The following is a 16,925-nucleotide window of genomic DNA, read 5'->3' as shown; positions in this document are numbered from 1 at the left end:
AATCTATTAGATTTTCTTATCTTAAACTCTCGATGGTAATTCAATCTCTGCATCATAAAGATCTTTTTAGACGGATTGAAAAAGGACGTGCATAATTTAAAGCCACAAACCTCTAAAACATTTGTTGATTACTATAAAAACATATTTAAACTTTACGTTTGCAAAGATATTGAGACTTTCCAATGCCAGAGAATTGATTTTATTTGAGACATATATGTTACACCAACGATTAAAAGTCAAACTAGAGAGAAGTATGGAGCAGGAATAAGAAGACAAGTGCTTTCACACGGTACTTTACCTAAATATTGGCCAGGATTTCAAATAACAAAGAAGGGTTTTTGCTCTGTTAGGTACGCTTAGCTGTAAGTACCATAAAAAATGTGCAGGTTCTAACGACTATAGGTGACGACATTACAGGAAATAGTACTGCAAAAACTTCCCTCATTGATATAACTTGCTCTGGCCCAGAGGAAACAGGCTCAAGAATGAAACTGCATCTTCAAAACATGGTAGAAAACGGTTACAGGAAGATTGTCATGGCATTGTTGAAGCAGATGTCTTAGTCTTAGCAATATCTTACTTTTTTTCCTTGTCAACATTAAGTCTAGATAAACTTTGGATTGCTTTTGGAGCAGGAATCAACAGCAAATCCATTACAGTGCTTGCCATATATGAAGCTATTGGAAAAGAGAAGGAAAAGAAAGGCTTTACCAAGAATTCATGCCTTCATAGGTTTTGTGACAGCATTCCTAGATTCGCTGGGAAGTTCATAAAATCCACTTGGCAGGCAAGGGTGATACTTAAAGAAGAAACTGTGGCATTTTTTATTTTTTTTATTTTCAAAGTTCTATACCAAGCGAAATTTTTGACATTTTTGAAAGGTAAATTATAGTACTATTGTACTTTTCCACTAGTAATAGCGACACTGTAAATGATGCAATGAAAAAATGGTTTATGACAAAAAAAAAAAAAAAAACAGGCCACTTGAAAGTTTGCCAGCAACAAGTATTGCGTAGAGCTTTCAAGGCTGGACACATTTGGGGACAAGCTCACAAACATATATGTGCACCATCTCCAAGTGAATAAGGTTGGATGGCAGCTGAAATGGTCTGAGTTACCGGATGTTTCTGATTCATGCACTGAGCTCAAAAAGTGCACCTGCAAAATCGGCAAGAACAAGTGTAGCTGCAGAAGTGTTGGTCTGTCCTGCACACTATTATGCTAAAATTAATGCGAAGAATGAAGCACTGTTTGACTAACGACGTAGTACTAATACTTTTGTACATATTTGCATTTAATATTTTTCCTATTTTTATATTGGTACTTTGAAAAGCACGTAATCTGTTTTGTAAGTAATAAAATAATATTTAAAAAAAAGCACCAAAATGAACATTTAGCTTATTTTCAACATACAAAATGAAATCCGTGACCTGAAAAACCTATAATTCAATATAAAAATCTCTTTTGTACGACATATATTAAAAAAACTCTAATATGGGTAGCCATTTTGAAAAACGCCGCCATCTTGGTTTTAAACGGTTTTTGAAAGTGCCTCTGGGTCTTAATTTCATTTTATAGTCATAAACAACATTCCTATCAAGTGGCATCTTCTTATCATAATTTGCAGTTTTCCATTGATTTTTGTCGTTTAGCTCCCCTGCTATACCCCTGGAATTCACCGTCAAAGTGCGTCGGAGTCGACATATAATAATTGACTTTTTTCCATCTTAGGGTATAAATTCCAGATGATTTAAAATGTTTGCATTCCTTGTCCAGTGAACGTGTTATTGCTAATTTTTTTGGTTTGATTTATAGCGGAAGGATGTGAGGCGTTACCAACTGTGTCTTTTGGTTTTTTGAATTGTTCATCCGAACTTGGGACAAGCTCACTTTTGCCAATAAATAGTATTTGTAGGTATGATTGTCACGATGGATATACCATAACAACCAGCCAATTAGCCTTCTCATGTAAAATGTGTCATCTAGATGGTCACTGGAACAGCACTATAAATCCTTCTTGTGTTTGTAAGTATATTTGAAATTATTTGTTTTCAATATTTTGATATTTAAGTAGTAGAAATCAATACAGAAAATTAATTGTTGTAGCAAAATCTTTTAAGATTTAAAATTTGTATACCTTACATAGCCATTATGTACTTGGAAAAACCTTTGCTTTAAAGTGTTATTTATGGTAGTGAGGTATATTATGTAACCAAAAGTATTGGGAAATTTCAAAATTTACCATTTTTACGAATTTCTCGAGAAATAAGAGACTAGTATTCTGCTGCAACTTTTGTCACATAAAAAGTAGCCTTCAGCTAACATTTTCCAATAAAAATTAAATTTCTCATCCCTTCAGAAGACCAGAAACAAATTGAATAAACAAAAGTTTTGAGATCACTTTTCGTCGTATATAGTTGGCAACAAGCTGTAAATTTCGGAAATTAGTTTGCTTTCTATTTTAAATCGTTTTATGGATTTTCCTAAAAGTATGACGTATATTCACACGAAAATATAAGCATTTCTTTTAAAAAATACAAATCTTATTAGCAGGTTTTTCGCTCATAACACACAAAGTTTTCTATCAAACCGTACGAAATGCGCGAAAGCTAGCAATTTATAACTTTCAAATTTTCGTAGCCAAATAGATGAGGCAACTCATAAAAAAATTCAATTACATATCAAAAAGAAACATAAAATGATATCTACAACCTAAAGAGCTAATCCTTTGCATATACGTAAAATAAACCCGGCGTCTAAGTCTTATGCATTTTTCTTTCAGTTCAGCAATTCTGTATGTTTATGCCTAAAGCTTGTAGCTCAGATGCATGTAAAATATTTGCATTAAATGCAACTTTTTTTAGAAAATACAATCTCTTTCATTACTTGTTTTTGTAGCCAAAACCCCTCCAACACCTAAACAAGATTCTTGCATAGATCGCACAATTCTAGAGGCTGATCTGGAAAGATTTGATATTCCGATACCAGAGTTTGATTCTACAAGTGGAGCAAAACTGGATATCACCTGCATTCCGTCTAACGTAAGCAGTTATGACGTGCATAATATATCATGCACGGCGTATGATCCTCAACTTAGAGTTTCGAGCACATGTTCATTCAAACTTGATTTGCAGAATCCTGCAGACATTGCAGAATTAGATCGTGAAGGTAACGTTCTTTTCAGTATCTCTGCTGATTTCTCAAGTATTTTAGATTATTAATATAATTTACTGACTATTGAAAAGTATATTTGTATAACTTATTTATTATTCATCACCTATTGATTATTAAATTGAGATATTCTTAGTTATGTCGCCATAAACATTTTTCTTCTGAATTTTTAAAGGAAGGACGAAAGAATGTTTTTGATTCTTTCGTTGCACAGATTCATTTTGAAAATTTCAGAAACAGAAACAAAATTGTGCAAAAAACATTTGAAATCTTGCAGTAGCTCCAAAGGGCGGCAGCCTGTTAGATGATATGCAAAATGTCAAAACCAGTAATAGTGTGGTGTGAAAAAAAGACTTAAAAAAATAAATAAAATAAAATAAAAATAAAAATAAAATAAATAACATGAAAAGTAACAATAATAATAAATGAATAAAATAAATTCTAAACAAGAAAGACTTCATACCCCCAAAAAGAAAAAGTAAAAATTTCTTATAGTCTGTTCAGTAAGAAGTTATGCTGGAAGTAAACGCTAAGGGTCTCTGTTCTATATCCAATTATAGTGCATCGCAAACGTTTAAGCACAATGCAAATATTTGAATTAGAAGAAAAGTATTCAATGGAGTGATTTAAAATATCTGTTGTATGTGGATAGTGTGATCATAAATATGTATCTGTAGGTTCCAAAAAATAATCATAACGAAAGTCAAAAATTACAAAAGAATTCTTTCTTTTTTCGAAGTTGCAAAAGTTGATGCAAAAATCAGATTTTATGCAAATATCTCTTGAAACGTGATAGGTAAAGGAAAAGCGAGACTTTTTTTCTAGCAGAAATGTAGAGATTGCTAAACAAATACAGTCTGAGTAAAAAATTTAAGGCCAGTAAATTGTTTTGAGAAATCGGACATATCTTTAACTGGGGATCAAAACATAATTTGAGTGATAATTATTAACATTAAATACAAGCAAAAAACGACAAAAGAATCATTTGTAATTATTTTATCATCCGAAAATAATACAGATCAATATTTGAGCCTGAAGGAACTGAGTAAAATCTTTAAGGCCAACATAGAAAAAAGCATAGGAAGAATGAAATACAAGCATTTAGAATCTTGTGCAGGAGTCATTTCTTCGAATTACTTCAAATATTTTTGTTTGCATCAATGAAACTAGTTTTTGACAAAGTTTGGGATCTGTTTTATACCATTCATTTTCGATAGTAGATTTCAGCTCTATTGATGAAGTAAAATGTCTCCCATTTGCATAAGCACTCCTTGCTAAGTCGCCAAATAAGTACTCGATTGGGTTGAGATTTGGGGACTTAGCTGGCCATGTCAAAGTTTCAACATTGTTGACTTTTAACGAATTATGTGTACTGTTACTCGAATGGGTAGGTGCATTGTCTTGCTGGTATTTCCAATTTTCTCCAGAAATAAATTCAGCATTTGGTAAACGATGACTTGGGAAGACATTTTGATGTGCTTGTGAATTCATTTTACCCGAAACAAACGCAATTAAGCCCATACCATTGTAAGAAAAGCACCCCCAAGTCATGACAGAACCTCCACCCAATTGGCGCTTGGAGAATATTTCTTTTTCTCTTCGTAAACCATGCCAATAGTACTTCCATCCATCTGGTCCATCCAAGTTCCACTTCTTTTCATCAGAAAAAAAATATTGTATCCATTGGTTATCCCAGGTCATGACTTTTTGGCTGAAGTTCAAATGCTCTATTTTGTGCCTATTCAGTAACTGTGGCTTATCCAATTTTGCCATGTAAGCAGAACTTTCACACCTTCTAAATTTGTTATATATCGTTTTTTGATAAACATTTTAAGCCTGTCACCTGAATAAGTTTCCTGGTTGAGTACTTCCCAGTTGATGTAAGTTTGCAAACACTTCTTTCATCACGCGAGGATAAAGTTCTATGTCTTCCACCGGGATTTTTTTACCATCTAATTGTCTTTCAATTTCAATAAATTATTGGCCGCAGTCTTTGATCTTCCTATTTTTTTTGCAATAGTACGGCTACTCATCCCCGTTGGAGAAAAAGCTTCAATCTGCCCTCTTTCACGATCAGTTAACTTCTTACCTTTCGACATCTTCACAAAGAGCACCAAAACTTCGAAGGAATTATTGAAAAAACAGCAAGTTGAAGGGTTTCCACAATTTCATTAATTGCTGTGATAGTTATGAAAGTAAATCTACATTTAGTATTTAAAAAATACTGGTGGCCTTAAAGTTGTTACTCATGCTAAAATACTAACTTTGAATATACTACTGCTTTTCTGGAAAAAGCATACTTTAAAAAACTTAAATATTGCGTTATTTCTTTCAAACGAACATAAATGATTACTAGTTCAACAATATTAAAATCCCTTTAACTTCATTTTCCCGTATTCTCAGTTTTTTTACTGGCCTTAAAGTTTTTACTCAAGCTGATAAAAGCATTTCTTTTTTTGCAAATCTTTAATTTTCGCTATGTTCTTGAAAATTTCAGCCTCGCGAAATATTTTAACTCTGAATTGTAATCAACTTTCAGTTGGAATCATAAAGACATCGCGAAATTTTCAGCTTGCAAAATCTCCAATAGCTTCATTTTTGCTAAAATTACGGCTAGCAAAAATAAGTTCTTTTACAGCAACCAAAATATTGAAATCTCTGTAGTTTTCAACTGTAAAAAACGCTAAGTTTTGAAAACTGAAGTAAATTCCTTTCACACATTTCTCTGTGTTTTACTATGTGGAGAGCAATGCAAACATACATATCTTCAAGAAGATAATGAAAAATTCTACTTCATGATCATATTAACGAAATATTACCGAAATCATATTAGTGATACATTTTTAACGATAAATTTAATTGAAATCGTATAAACGAAGCAAGCGATTTTTTCATCAATATGATTTTATGAATCAACGTGTAAAACTATGTGCTTAGTTGATATTGTTTAGCTAATAATAATAAACGTTTTTGTTAACAGAAATAGCTTGTGCTTCATTGCCCATTGTACCAAACGGGCATGTTAGATGCAATTCAAGCGAAGCTGAACATATTTCGGCAAAAACAATCTGTCGAGTTATATGCGATGATGGTTTTGTAATACCAAAGAGCTTGAGAGCATTATCTACTGCCATGTGCACACTCGACTCTCAGTGGAATGTGACAAAATTTCCTGATTGTGAAAAAGGTGAGGAAAATGCGTACTTAACTTTTTTTTAAACTGCATTTACGTTATTTTGTATAAAACACAAACATTATTAAAAAGTAAATCAATAAAATCTTGAAAAAATATGGCTCTTAGAAAACAAATCGCATGAAGGAATTGAGTAATATTTTAAAATAAGGCGTTATTAACTGCTCAAAAAAAAAAAAAAAAAAAAAAAACCCCACAATTACGGTTGCAGTGAATGAAATTCAAAAATTTTAAACTTCAGCACCTATTTTTCGTTATTGAAAGGTGATTCTTCCTGTAAAATGTTACTTGGAGTTGAAATTCTAAATTCAGGACGACAACGGAAGTGGTAAGCATGTGCTAATTTCTGGAGAATATTTAGACTGTTATTATTCTAGTATTGACTATTTCTGGAGTACATTTTTAGGGATTAGCAATAGTTATTCTAGTGTTGACTTCTTAGGGAATATTTTTGAAACTGCAAACGGTTATCTTAGAGGCAACTGTTTATGAAATATTTAGGAAATGTTTTGAAAATGTAGTAGAGCACCAAAAATTGAAACTAATGAGGACCATAGGAAGTAAGGATTTTCAAATTGTTCGATTTTCGGAAGTGACTAAGAAAAGACCGTTGAGGAAAAAAGTAGGCCATTTAATCAATTTTTTTAAATATGCATGTAATGCGGTACGTAAGGCTGCAAAATGATTTTTTTTAAACAACAGTTCCCTTTTGGGACAAAAAGCACCCTTTCCCCGTGTTTCAAAATAACTTGTATACCAACTTGCAGAGTAGTAAGGGCTAAGGGGCTCCCGAGCATTGCAGAACTGGAGTTTTGTATGTTTTAAAAGTCGCTTTCATATTCGTGGTCTCTAGTAATATATTTTCTCTTTAGCTCGGGGCTTGAATTAAGTTGAGCTTAAGATTTTTCGTCAAAATCGAAACCCTTAAAATTTGTGAATAATAAAGAAGGAACAAACAAATTTAAAAGACGTACCTATGGCAACGCCTAGTAAAACTTCAATAATTTGAATGGAGATGAGTTAAATTGTCTTGTAACTTTTTTCTCTCTCTTTGGAGATAGAAGCTTAGTTTTTCGACCATTGGTCTTGATAGATCTGGAGTAAAAAAGTCGCTTTTTCCAATGGTGTCAAAAAGAAAACTGTGGGACAATTCCTTCACTTTTTACTGATGGATTTAATGAAGAAAGTAGAGCCTAAACTTCTAACTAGTAAGCCTTAAAAAATTCGAGCTTAAAACGTGAATAACTCTCGCCGTAATTCAGCTAGAACATTGAAACAAATTGCGTGGAACGCGGAAAATTTCACGCTTTCCAACGATATATAATATTAATACGTGCAAGTAATTTTTCACCCCTTTAATAGGCAATTTGAGCTAAAAAAATAATTACGAAAAACTAATTCGAAATTTAAAAAACAAACCCCAGGTGCAAACCACCGGGGCTCAAAGTAATTTTGTACAAAATTTCAAGGCTGTAGTTGCTAGGGGTTATCGCGGCTCCAATTGGCCGTGAACATGAGAACATATGAAGAACACTTGAATATAAAATAAAATTCTTTTATTTACAATTTAAAAATATAGGCATCGTACATCCTGCCACCAGCAGGCATGCAAGTAGGAGACCGCATCTAGCGAAAAAGCGACTCGCTTATAAATAAATGTTTTGCTGTTGCCACGCACTCGGTGGCTAAAGTTTTAAGTATAAAGTAAAGTTACATGCAAATTCAACTGAATCTGCAAAAATAATAAGTCCTCCACAGGGTCTCCTGGACGCAGGCCCGCCACAGAATTCCTTTCACAATTTCTTTTACCTTACTTTTTTTTAATATAAAGAGAAAAATTACACTCATTGTTACATCACAGAACAAAAGGTGAAAATGAGTAGCGTTTGCTGTTTCTGCAAAATACACTACTTCATCTGTTCCTCACTGAGAAACTGATATCCTCCATGCTTACATCGGGAATCAACTTTTTTTGCTTCTCTGTCGAACTTCATTTTTTTCTCATTCCGATTTAGTCCGATTTCCCGTTTGGTGAGATGCGTACCATTTTGCGTAGTCAATATAATACTCCACCACTGTAACATATGTATTTGGTTTCAATCTTAAATCATTGTATATATGATTATTTATTTAACGAAATGAATCCGTTCCTTAGCAATTATGGAGCTGTTTATTAAAACTTCAGGGGAGTAGTTCGGATTCTTGAAGTCAAGGACTTTTGGCTTTCGAATTAAGGACGTGCTACTGTATTTGCGAACTGTCTGTGTTATTCATGTCTCAACTATTTCTGGAATATTTTCTGTAAAAGTCTGCTTTTACCCGTCTAACGTACGAGGTTTAGCTTCATCAGATGGTACAAGTGAACAATATCTAACTACAATAGAATTTTGCCAATCAGTTCTTCATTCAGTTTCCTTCCCATAGCATCTAGCTCTTGCCCATTTTATATACAAACGAGATATGCACTTCCCGTTGAGTAATAACCTGAATTTAGAGAACTGAAAACACCCAAGTACTTCAAATCGTAATGATCGTTGTCGCACTTCCGTTAGGTCGTGGAAAAATCACTGTAGTACTCGATGTTTTGAACCTTCATTTTTCGATAATATTTTACTCCATGATGCTTACGAATATGTGCGGCGGTAAATACTCGTAATGATTTAGTGTTGGCATACTACATCATTCCCATTTTGCAACAGTGAAGTGTTCTACCTGGTGATGTGCAGATACAAAGTGCAACAGCCTAATGTGTAGGGTTTTCGTTAAAATGTTGTTTTAACGAAAAGTTGCTTTTTAGTCCCGTTACCATCACAATCACCCGATCTCCCTTCATCAAATTTCTATCTGCTTTTTTTTTATTTTTATTTTTTAAGATTTCAACAGTGAAGCTAATAATTACGCTTGTGTTGAAGGTAAAGTTGAGTGTTATTCAAGCAACTGCCGTTTCTTTGCAAAATTGTGTGAGGTTCGAAATACTAGCAGTAATCGGGAAACACGTGTCTGCATTTATAATAATTGTTTAATATTTTTTGACGTTACAATCAGTGGCGGATTTACCATATAGCAAATATTGCAGTTGCGAGGAGCGCCAAGACATAGTGACCTAAGGGCTTCAAAAACGTTCATGAGAAGTACTTTATGTAGTTTTTTTCTTCAAGGGGCAGTTAATAGTGTATTGAGATGGACCTCCAAACATGCAAATTTGCCACTGCTTATAACGTTGCTTTTTATTCCATGCACTTAATTGCTCTGATTTTTGTTTTAAAAATACCTTACATTTTTCGTAACCTGCAGAAAAATACATTTTTTCATTAGCGGCTCCACCTATTGGAAACCCTGGATGTACTGATCAGAGGCTGAATATCACAAATTTGAAAGAAATATCGGTACCAGTTCCTTCGTTCTTGACAGCGCGAAACACACCAAGCAAAGTCAGTTGCTACCCTGAATTTGTTACGAACTTCGGTGAGCATAATATTGCTTGCAAAGCAACAGATGAGGAGCTGGAAACAATCTTCGAGTGTTCATACAACTTAGAAGTTTTTGAAGAAAAAGAAGATGAATTAACCGTTGATGATCTCGCCCTTGATGAAGATGGACTTCCGCCTTGTAAGCAGTTTTGTTATGCTTGCATGTTTCTTTTTTTTTTCAAAATTTTTAATTGAATGAATGAAAAATGTTTTAAACTAGGTGTAACTGTTGTGAAAGTAATGTATCAGTTAATTTTCGTCATCTTACTTGAACAAACAGCTAATTAAAAAAAAGAAAAGAAAAATAGTTTTAAATATCTGAGAAAAGTTTATAAAAGCAAAATAAATAATAAATTACCATAAATTAATTAAGGAAATATTTTGCAAAAAAAAAAATGAAGGGGGGGGGGAATCGTGTGATTGTTTGACCTTGGTGTGATTGTTTTCCCGTTTGTCTCTTGAAGGAATGGTCCGATTGGAACAAATAATTTTGTTCGAATGATATTTGTTAAGACATCTCATTCGCATGTTTCATTTTTTAGTTTGAAAGGTTTCCTTTTTTTAACAGTTTAGAAAAAGTTAGCATTGAAGCTAACGGGGAATTATAAATCATATATAAATCGTACTGTAATAGGTGAATGGATTTTCAGAAAGCTTTATTGAAAAGAGTTGTTAAACATGTGTTTAAAAAATTTCATAGTTAAAATTTACTGAAACAGGATTTCTAACACACCTTACATTAACTAACTGTTTTATTTCTTTTATTTCATCATAAAAACCTCCATCAAACACTTGAAGCCCAAAATGAAGCCATTTTGATAGGTTAAAGGAAGGCTTCAATTGGTTGTCAGCGTATTTTGAGAGAGGTTCAAATCTGCTGGGGAATACGACTGTTCAAGTTCTTAACGGCTTTATTTTTCATTCAAGTTGAAGATCAGTTACGCATCGGAATCGCCGATTGAAGCCTCCTGATTTTGGTTGTTGAATTCTTTGATCGATGGTTTGGGCGTTTGACTATGGTTTTACAGAGCTGGGTGTCGTAACACATTGTGGACCGCTCAAATGTAAATGGACATTAATATCAAAATTCCCGCGAAAATTTTCAGTAAAGGCTACGAACGTTTAAGACAGAAAATAAATTCACTAAAACATTATATATGTATAAAAAACGGTATCCAGGTCCGTCATTTGGAATTCTCCCGGGCGGGGGGAGAGAGGCAAAGGGTGTATACTTAATACAAAGTTAAAAAAAAACAATAACAAAACCAGGCCCACTGAGATGTCAAAACAGTAGTTCTTCAGTGGGAGGGACGGCCATTGACCTCCGGTAGCCCACCTAACTCGTATGGTGTGCTAATTCTACATTAGCTACGAGTTTTTTTTTTTTTTTTGGTTCTCTTGGCTCCTTTAAGAGGTTTTCCGCCCCCAACTCATTTGCTTCCTACTCCAGGCTGATGAGTGCTGAAAAGCACGAAACTGCGGTCCTCGGTGGAATAACTGAGCTGGCGGTGTATTATTATATTATTAATGTAAAAATATGGCAATTCTCGTTAAGGGCCAGTGGATGAAATGAAAAAAAAAAAAGGAAGATTCATTTGAGCGATCCGTAATATGTTAAAATTTTTTTTTAACATAATTTAATATAATTTGAATATTTTTACTCAAAAGTCAACCTTTACGTTAGAATTTAGTTTTGATGTGTGAAATTTCAGAGGAATTTCTTTCTTTGTTTTTAGTCAAGCCTTGTGTGTCAATAGCTTTGCCACATAACGGAGCATTGAATTGCACTGACGACGGAGGCAAGGAAATTTGTGCTGTAAGATGTAACGAAGGTTATGGATTTTCTTCTAAATACCAAGATCTTTTACAACGTGGAATAGAGTGTGACGGAACTGATGGATTATGGGATTTTCAGAGAATTTATAATACATCGAAGTTTCCAGAATGTCTTGGTATGATCTTGAGTTTCTAATTTCTACTTAGTAATATTTTCATAAAATCGTACCTTTTTTGAAGTTATGTTTTGTGCTTTTCTATTTCAGTTAAAAGTTTACCAGTCTATGATCATGATCAATGATTTTTTTTTATGATTCGTATGTTTTTAAGACAATGTAGATGGCATTTTTACTTTAGTGCAGGCTCGTGCTTCTGGATTTAAAATGAATAATATTAAAAATTGCTATTTAATGCCTACGAGAGAGTTACAAACCTTCATATCTAAACACCAGTAATATTATTATTGAAAAAAAAAGGGCTGTTGAGTTTTATTTTCTTTTCATTCTGAAGAAATTTAACTCTCATTTAAAGAAATTTAATTCTCAATTTAACTACTATATTTCTGGCAACGAAAAAAAGAGGGGGGGGGGACTGTTTTTGATATTTTTTTATTTTGTTTCTTACCTGAAAGGAGAAGTTGCCAACGATTTTATTTTTTAACAAAAAATGCTATTTATGTGTGCTTTTTATAGATTTAATTTATTTATTTCTATCTTTTCTCCAAGTCGTGGTTTTCATTAATTGGAGTTGAATCCGTTGAATTTGGTTTGACGACTTTTCATCTAAGGTTGGTAATGAGGCCAGCAGTTGGCTTATCCTACCCTCTCTTTTTGGCTAGCTTTTAGTCACCATCGAATGCTTTTGATGTTATTCAGTTTTTGCTTAAAGGCCATTTTTATTTAAAAGATATGCGCAACGTTTCAGGCAAGTTTTTGTCGTATTTGATTTTTAAAAATTTTTAATATCTTAGATTCGATTTAATTTTATGTCATTTAATTATATAAAAATTAAACTAAAATGATTGAATTATTATTATATTACCTTTAATTTTATTGAAATTAAAGGTAATACAACCATAAAATGTATGTCATAACTAGAAAGTCGCCCATCAAGGTATGACTGGTAAAAATTGCTTCTCCATTTGAACGAAGTCATTGCCTGAAGTTGAAACTGTAACCCTAACTCCAGTGGTTTAACCCTAAATTCCTGTTGGTAGCGTTCATTTTTGACCTTTTTTCGTTTCTTCATTCCCCTTAAAAATGAGTGTTACCAGTAAAACAGTTCAGTTGCCGGATCGAGTTCAGCCTTGTCACGATAAAGCCTTTCCCTTCATGTTAAATGTAACGAAAACATTTTATCAAATTATTATGCCGTGGCGCGAGCTTTATTGTTGAAATACGCGGGTTACTCGATCATCGGCTGTTATTTATATGAGGATTGAAAAATAACTAACTGACCACGGGATGAAGGTCCTTGAAATTCAATTACTGTATCTTAAGTTTTCTTGGAAGGTTTCATTTACTCCAGAACCATGACTTTTATTACTGTGTGACCATCGATTAGATGGAAAGGCTAATATCCGGTTTTTAGGCGGAAATGGACGTATCTATTAGTTTATAGGGATGTTAGTTGGTTTGTTACAGATGTGCACTTTTGCCTTTCTATTATTTTTTCTCAGTTTTGCAAAAATGAAAATTTGCTCACGGCAATATTATTTTAATCTAAAGTATATTCGATCTATATTTTCACTACAAAATATAATTGATTTATTTATTCACAGCATAGTTTTGAACTTACCATTTTGCTTATACATTCCCGAACGAAATGAAAACATTTTATTTTCTTTTTGTTGTTTCCATATTAATAACTATTTTTGTTTCCCTTCATTTTATTTTAGAGAATGCAATAAATGAACAGGGCTCTAGTGACATAAAACACGTTTGTCAATATCCCATTGCTATTTCCCCTTCTCCCCTGCCAGATTCATTCAGATGGAATCGTCTTTACTTGACCGATTGCCAAATTACATACAATCCGTGGTCAAACAGTAGTGAGGTCTCTGTATTAGAATTTGTCAGCAAAGGTCTCCTACTTGAGAACCAAATTTGTTGCGAAACCCCTGAAATGCGAATATTCTAATAAGTAAACGAAAGCTGTAAAACTAGTTTTGCTGCCAGGATAGTTAAATGCAGGGAAAACAAGCAAACTTCTGAGAAATAAGATTGCTTCTGACCATGAAGGAAAACATAAATTGCGAAATACGGAAAAAAAAATTGTATTTTCGCGAGTTCACTGTAGAGCATAAACGAAAAGATCTTTTGAGAGACCACGTTATTTATGCTCACGTTTCGTTTCTTTGTATGAAAAGAAATGTTGTAGCTAGCCGCGTCAAATTATCAAATCAAGATCGATTAAAGGTTGTGAAAAGGGTTTAATTTGACTGTTAATTTATTTACGTGATTACACAATTCTACAAGCAGCATCATTTGAAGGGAAACGTACTTCCCATCAAATGGGAAGCACTGTAAAAAAATGTGTAAGTTTACCAGTATTAATGGGTGTAACGTTACACGAATTCTGAAGTGTGTTGTAGCATTATTGTTTTAAAAACTCAAATTATTGGAGTAACTTTGCTCTATAGTTTCAGTAGAATTCAAAGAGCATGCGTAAAGATCAGAATCGGCGCAGGGCAGGTAAACTCTTATTAGCGGAACGTAAACTGATCGAGGTACCCGAACGGTAAAAGCTCTTGCTTTGCGAGTCTGTGAGATCAACGTTCTGTGTTCGGATACCACTAAGGTCATATTCTCTGTTAGTGCAATAAAAATTTCTTGTTTTTTATCTTTACTAATAATAAAGCTGAAAGTCTCTCTGTCTGTCAGGATCTCTGTGACGCGCATAGCGCCTAGACCGTTCGGTCGATTTTCATGAAATTTGGCACAGAGTTAGTTTGTAGCATGGGGGTGTGCACCTCGATGCAATTTTTTGAAAATTCGATGTGGTTCTTTTTCTATTCCAATTTTAAGAAAAAAATTATCATAAGATGGACCAGTTAATTACGAAATTACCATACCGTGGAACCGTAACATGGGTACAAGCCAACTGCCGGAAAAATTCACCATACATTATTTGTAAATATACAGGTGAACCAAAAGACCTTTTAATTTTCTATTACGGGCAAAGCCGTGCGGGTACCACTAGTATTAAAATAAAATAATATTGTATGTTGAAATAATTCGTGTATATTGGTTGTTAAAAAGCATGAAGTTGATAAATCGTTCAAGAAAGTCAGACGAAAGCTTAATTTTTAGTAATCTGTAACCTTTCAAGCAGTTTCTCTGTAAGCATACATACAATTCTTGTGTAATCTTATTTAGAAATGAGTGCGACGTTACACTGTAGTTACATTACTATGGTGTAACCTTCCACAAGCGATGTGTAACTTTACACCAGTTGTATCAGTTACTCAGGAGTAGTGGAGTCAGGAGTCAGGAGTATCCAAGTTACTCAGGAGTAGTGGAGGCAGCTAAAGCTGCCACCGATTTTATGCAGTAAGGTTACATAAATTTTTTTGCAGTGAAGGACATCGAATTCTTGCATTTCCCGCAGTGCTAGTTCAGTGACACCTGGTTTCTTTTTACAGTTCACTAGTAGGGACATTTTCGCATTGCTGCGCCATCAATATTTCTAAAATTTACTACACATATGGGGCAGTGAGAAGCAAAAGGTATGCTAGTGGCAAAATTAAAAATTTGGAGATAACCATTACACATGGTAGGTGAACCTCAAGGACGGATACAAGGGAGGGGCGATGGGGGCGATGCCCCCCCCCCCCCTTGAACCGAGAGACAGGAACTTTCTTCATGTATATTTTGAATATTAAAGTTTAAAAACCGCAATTTTACATAATATTCGATGATGTTAGAAGAAAGGGAGCTCTTTCCCGGAATTGAAGTGTTTAAAACGCAATCTGTTATTACTCTGGGGATGGGGCCGGAACGTTCAACAAGGATTTTTTCGAAATTAAAATTCCAAAATTTCAATTTTGGACGATCTTAGATGACATTCGGGATAGTTTTAAGGATATGTTTTGATGGATTTTTTTAAAAGAAACAACTGTAGGACACCTTTGATTACATAAGGGTAAGTGAGGAATTCAGTACACTCCTTTGAAAGTTTTTAGAAATTGAAGTTCTAAGGAGCAAAGAGTAAAAAACAATCGCCCCCTCCTTGAACATTTTCTGGATCCGCCTTTGGTGAACCTGTCTTCTGTTTTGGGGCAAGAGATGGTACTAGTAGCCCTGGTAGGTGCTGCTGTATAGCATGATTTAGAAAAAAAAATAATGAAAGCCTACCTAGGATGTTATCTTTAAACGCGTTTTATTCAAAACTTGAAAAAGTCCACTTACATCCTTTTGCTTCTCACTGCCTCATATATAAATCTACACAAATTCTAATCCTCTCATGGCAATTGAATTAAGGATACCTTTTCTTCGTAACAATGTTTTCTAATTTTAAACTGTATTTTCCTTTTAAAGGTCAACTCCCGAACACGTCCGTTGAAGTTTGGATTTCTTTCAAAGCCTTATGCAAGGACTGTGATATAAAGCCTGACCTGTATGAAGATTTAAAAAATCTACTTATTTCGTTCAACGAGGAGATGTGCGACCTGGTTGATTGCAGGACTAATTTGACATTAAATTGTTCTGAGGAAGAAAACGAAAATGTTTTACAGGTGTTTTGGACCATAGGGGTATGCATTCCTCTTCATTTGGATTTGGTTGTAACAGAATCATCTTTTGTTTAGGTGTTAGAAAATTTTAATTGCAGCAAAAGAAATTAGTACTCTGCCGTGGGCAGGTAAAAAGCAGTAACTACGAATATTTCTCTTTTATATCCTCGCTGCACAGTAGCAGTAAGGGGTCATTCATTAATTACGTAAGCATGATTTTGGGAACTTTTGACTCCCCTACCGCCTGGTAAGGATGCGTATGATTTTTCACCCCCCCCCTCCATTCGTTTTTCAAAATAATAAAATAACGAATCTTACATTACTGGAATCGTTATTAAATGCACTATTAATTAAATTATTTGTAAACCTTTTTGTGTTAAGAAATAGTTACTAAAAAGTTATTTTTTGTACATGATGCATTACTAATTAAAATAAAACATGCCATACATAGTGCGATTCTTTTACTATATTTTACACTATTCATTCTTTGTAAAACAAGGAAAAAACAGCTCATCCTAATACGTTTTCTACGCTCCAGATGCAAATGAAATAGTATCCCTGCCAAACCACTTGACCACGTGAA

General features: G+C 33.9%; 1 protein-coding gene across 1 annotated transcript in view; it reads left to right on the top strand.

Moving 5' to 3' along the window:
• LOC129226343 (uncharacterized) overlaps window positions 1-16,925 on the top strand; it is a 144,326-nt gene that overhangs the window by 121,000 nt on the left and 6,401 nt on the right. The window contains exons 14-19 of the mRNA XM_054860944.1: window positions 1,816-2,025; window positions 2,899-3,168; window positions 6,152-6,358; window positions 9,680-9,973; window positions 11,571-11,786; window positions 16,149-16,363. Coding sequence (XP_054716919.1) covers window positions 1,816-2,025; window positions 2,899-3,168; window positions 6,152-6,358; window positions 9,680-9,973; window positions 11,571-11,786; window positions 16,149-16,363 — 1,412 coding nt within the window. The remainder of the gene's footprint in view (window positions 1-1,815; window positions 2,026-2,898; window positions 3,169-6,151; window positions 6,359-9,679; window positions 9,974-11,570; window positions 11,787-16,148; window positions 16,364-16,925) is intronic.

Source organism: Uloborus diversus, chromosome 7, assembly GCF_026930045.1.
Source record: "Uloborus diversus isolate 005 chromosome 7, Udiv.v.3.1, whole genome shotgun sequence".
NCBI lineage: Eukaryota > Metazoa > Arthropoda > Arachnida > Araneae > Uloboridae > Uloborus > Uloborus diversus.
This window is presented reverse-complemented; position numbering and strand designations above follow the sequence as displayed.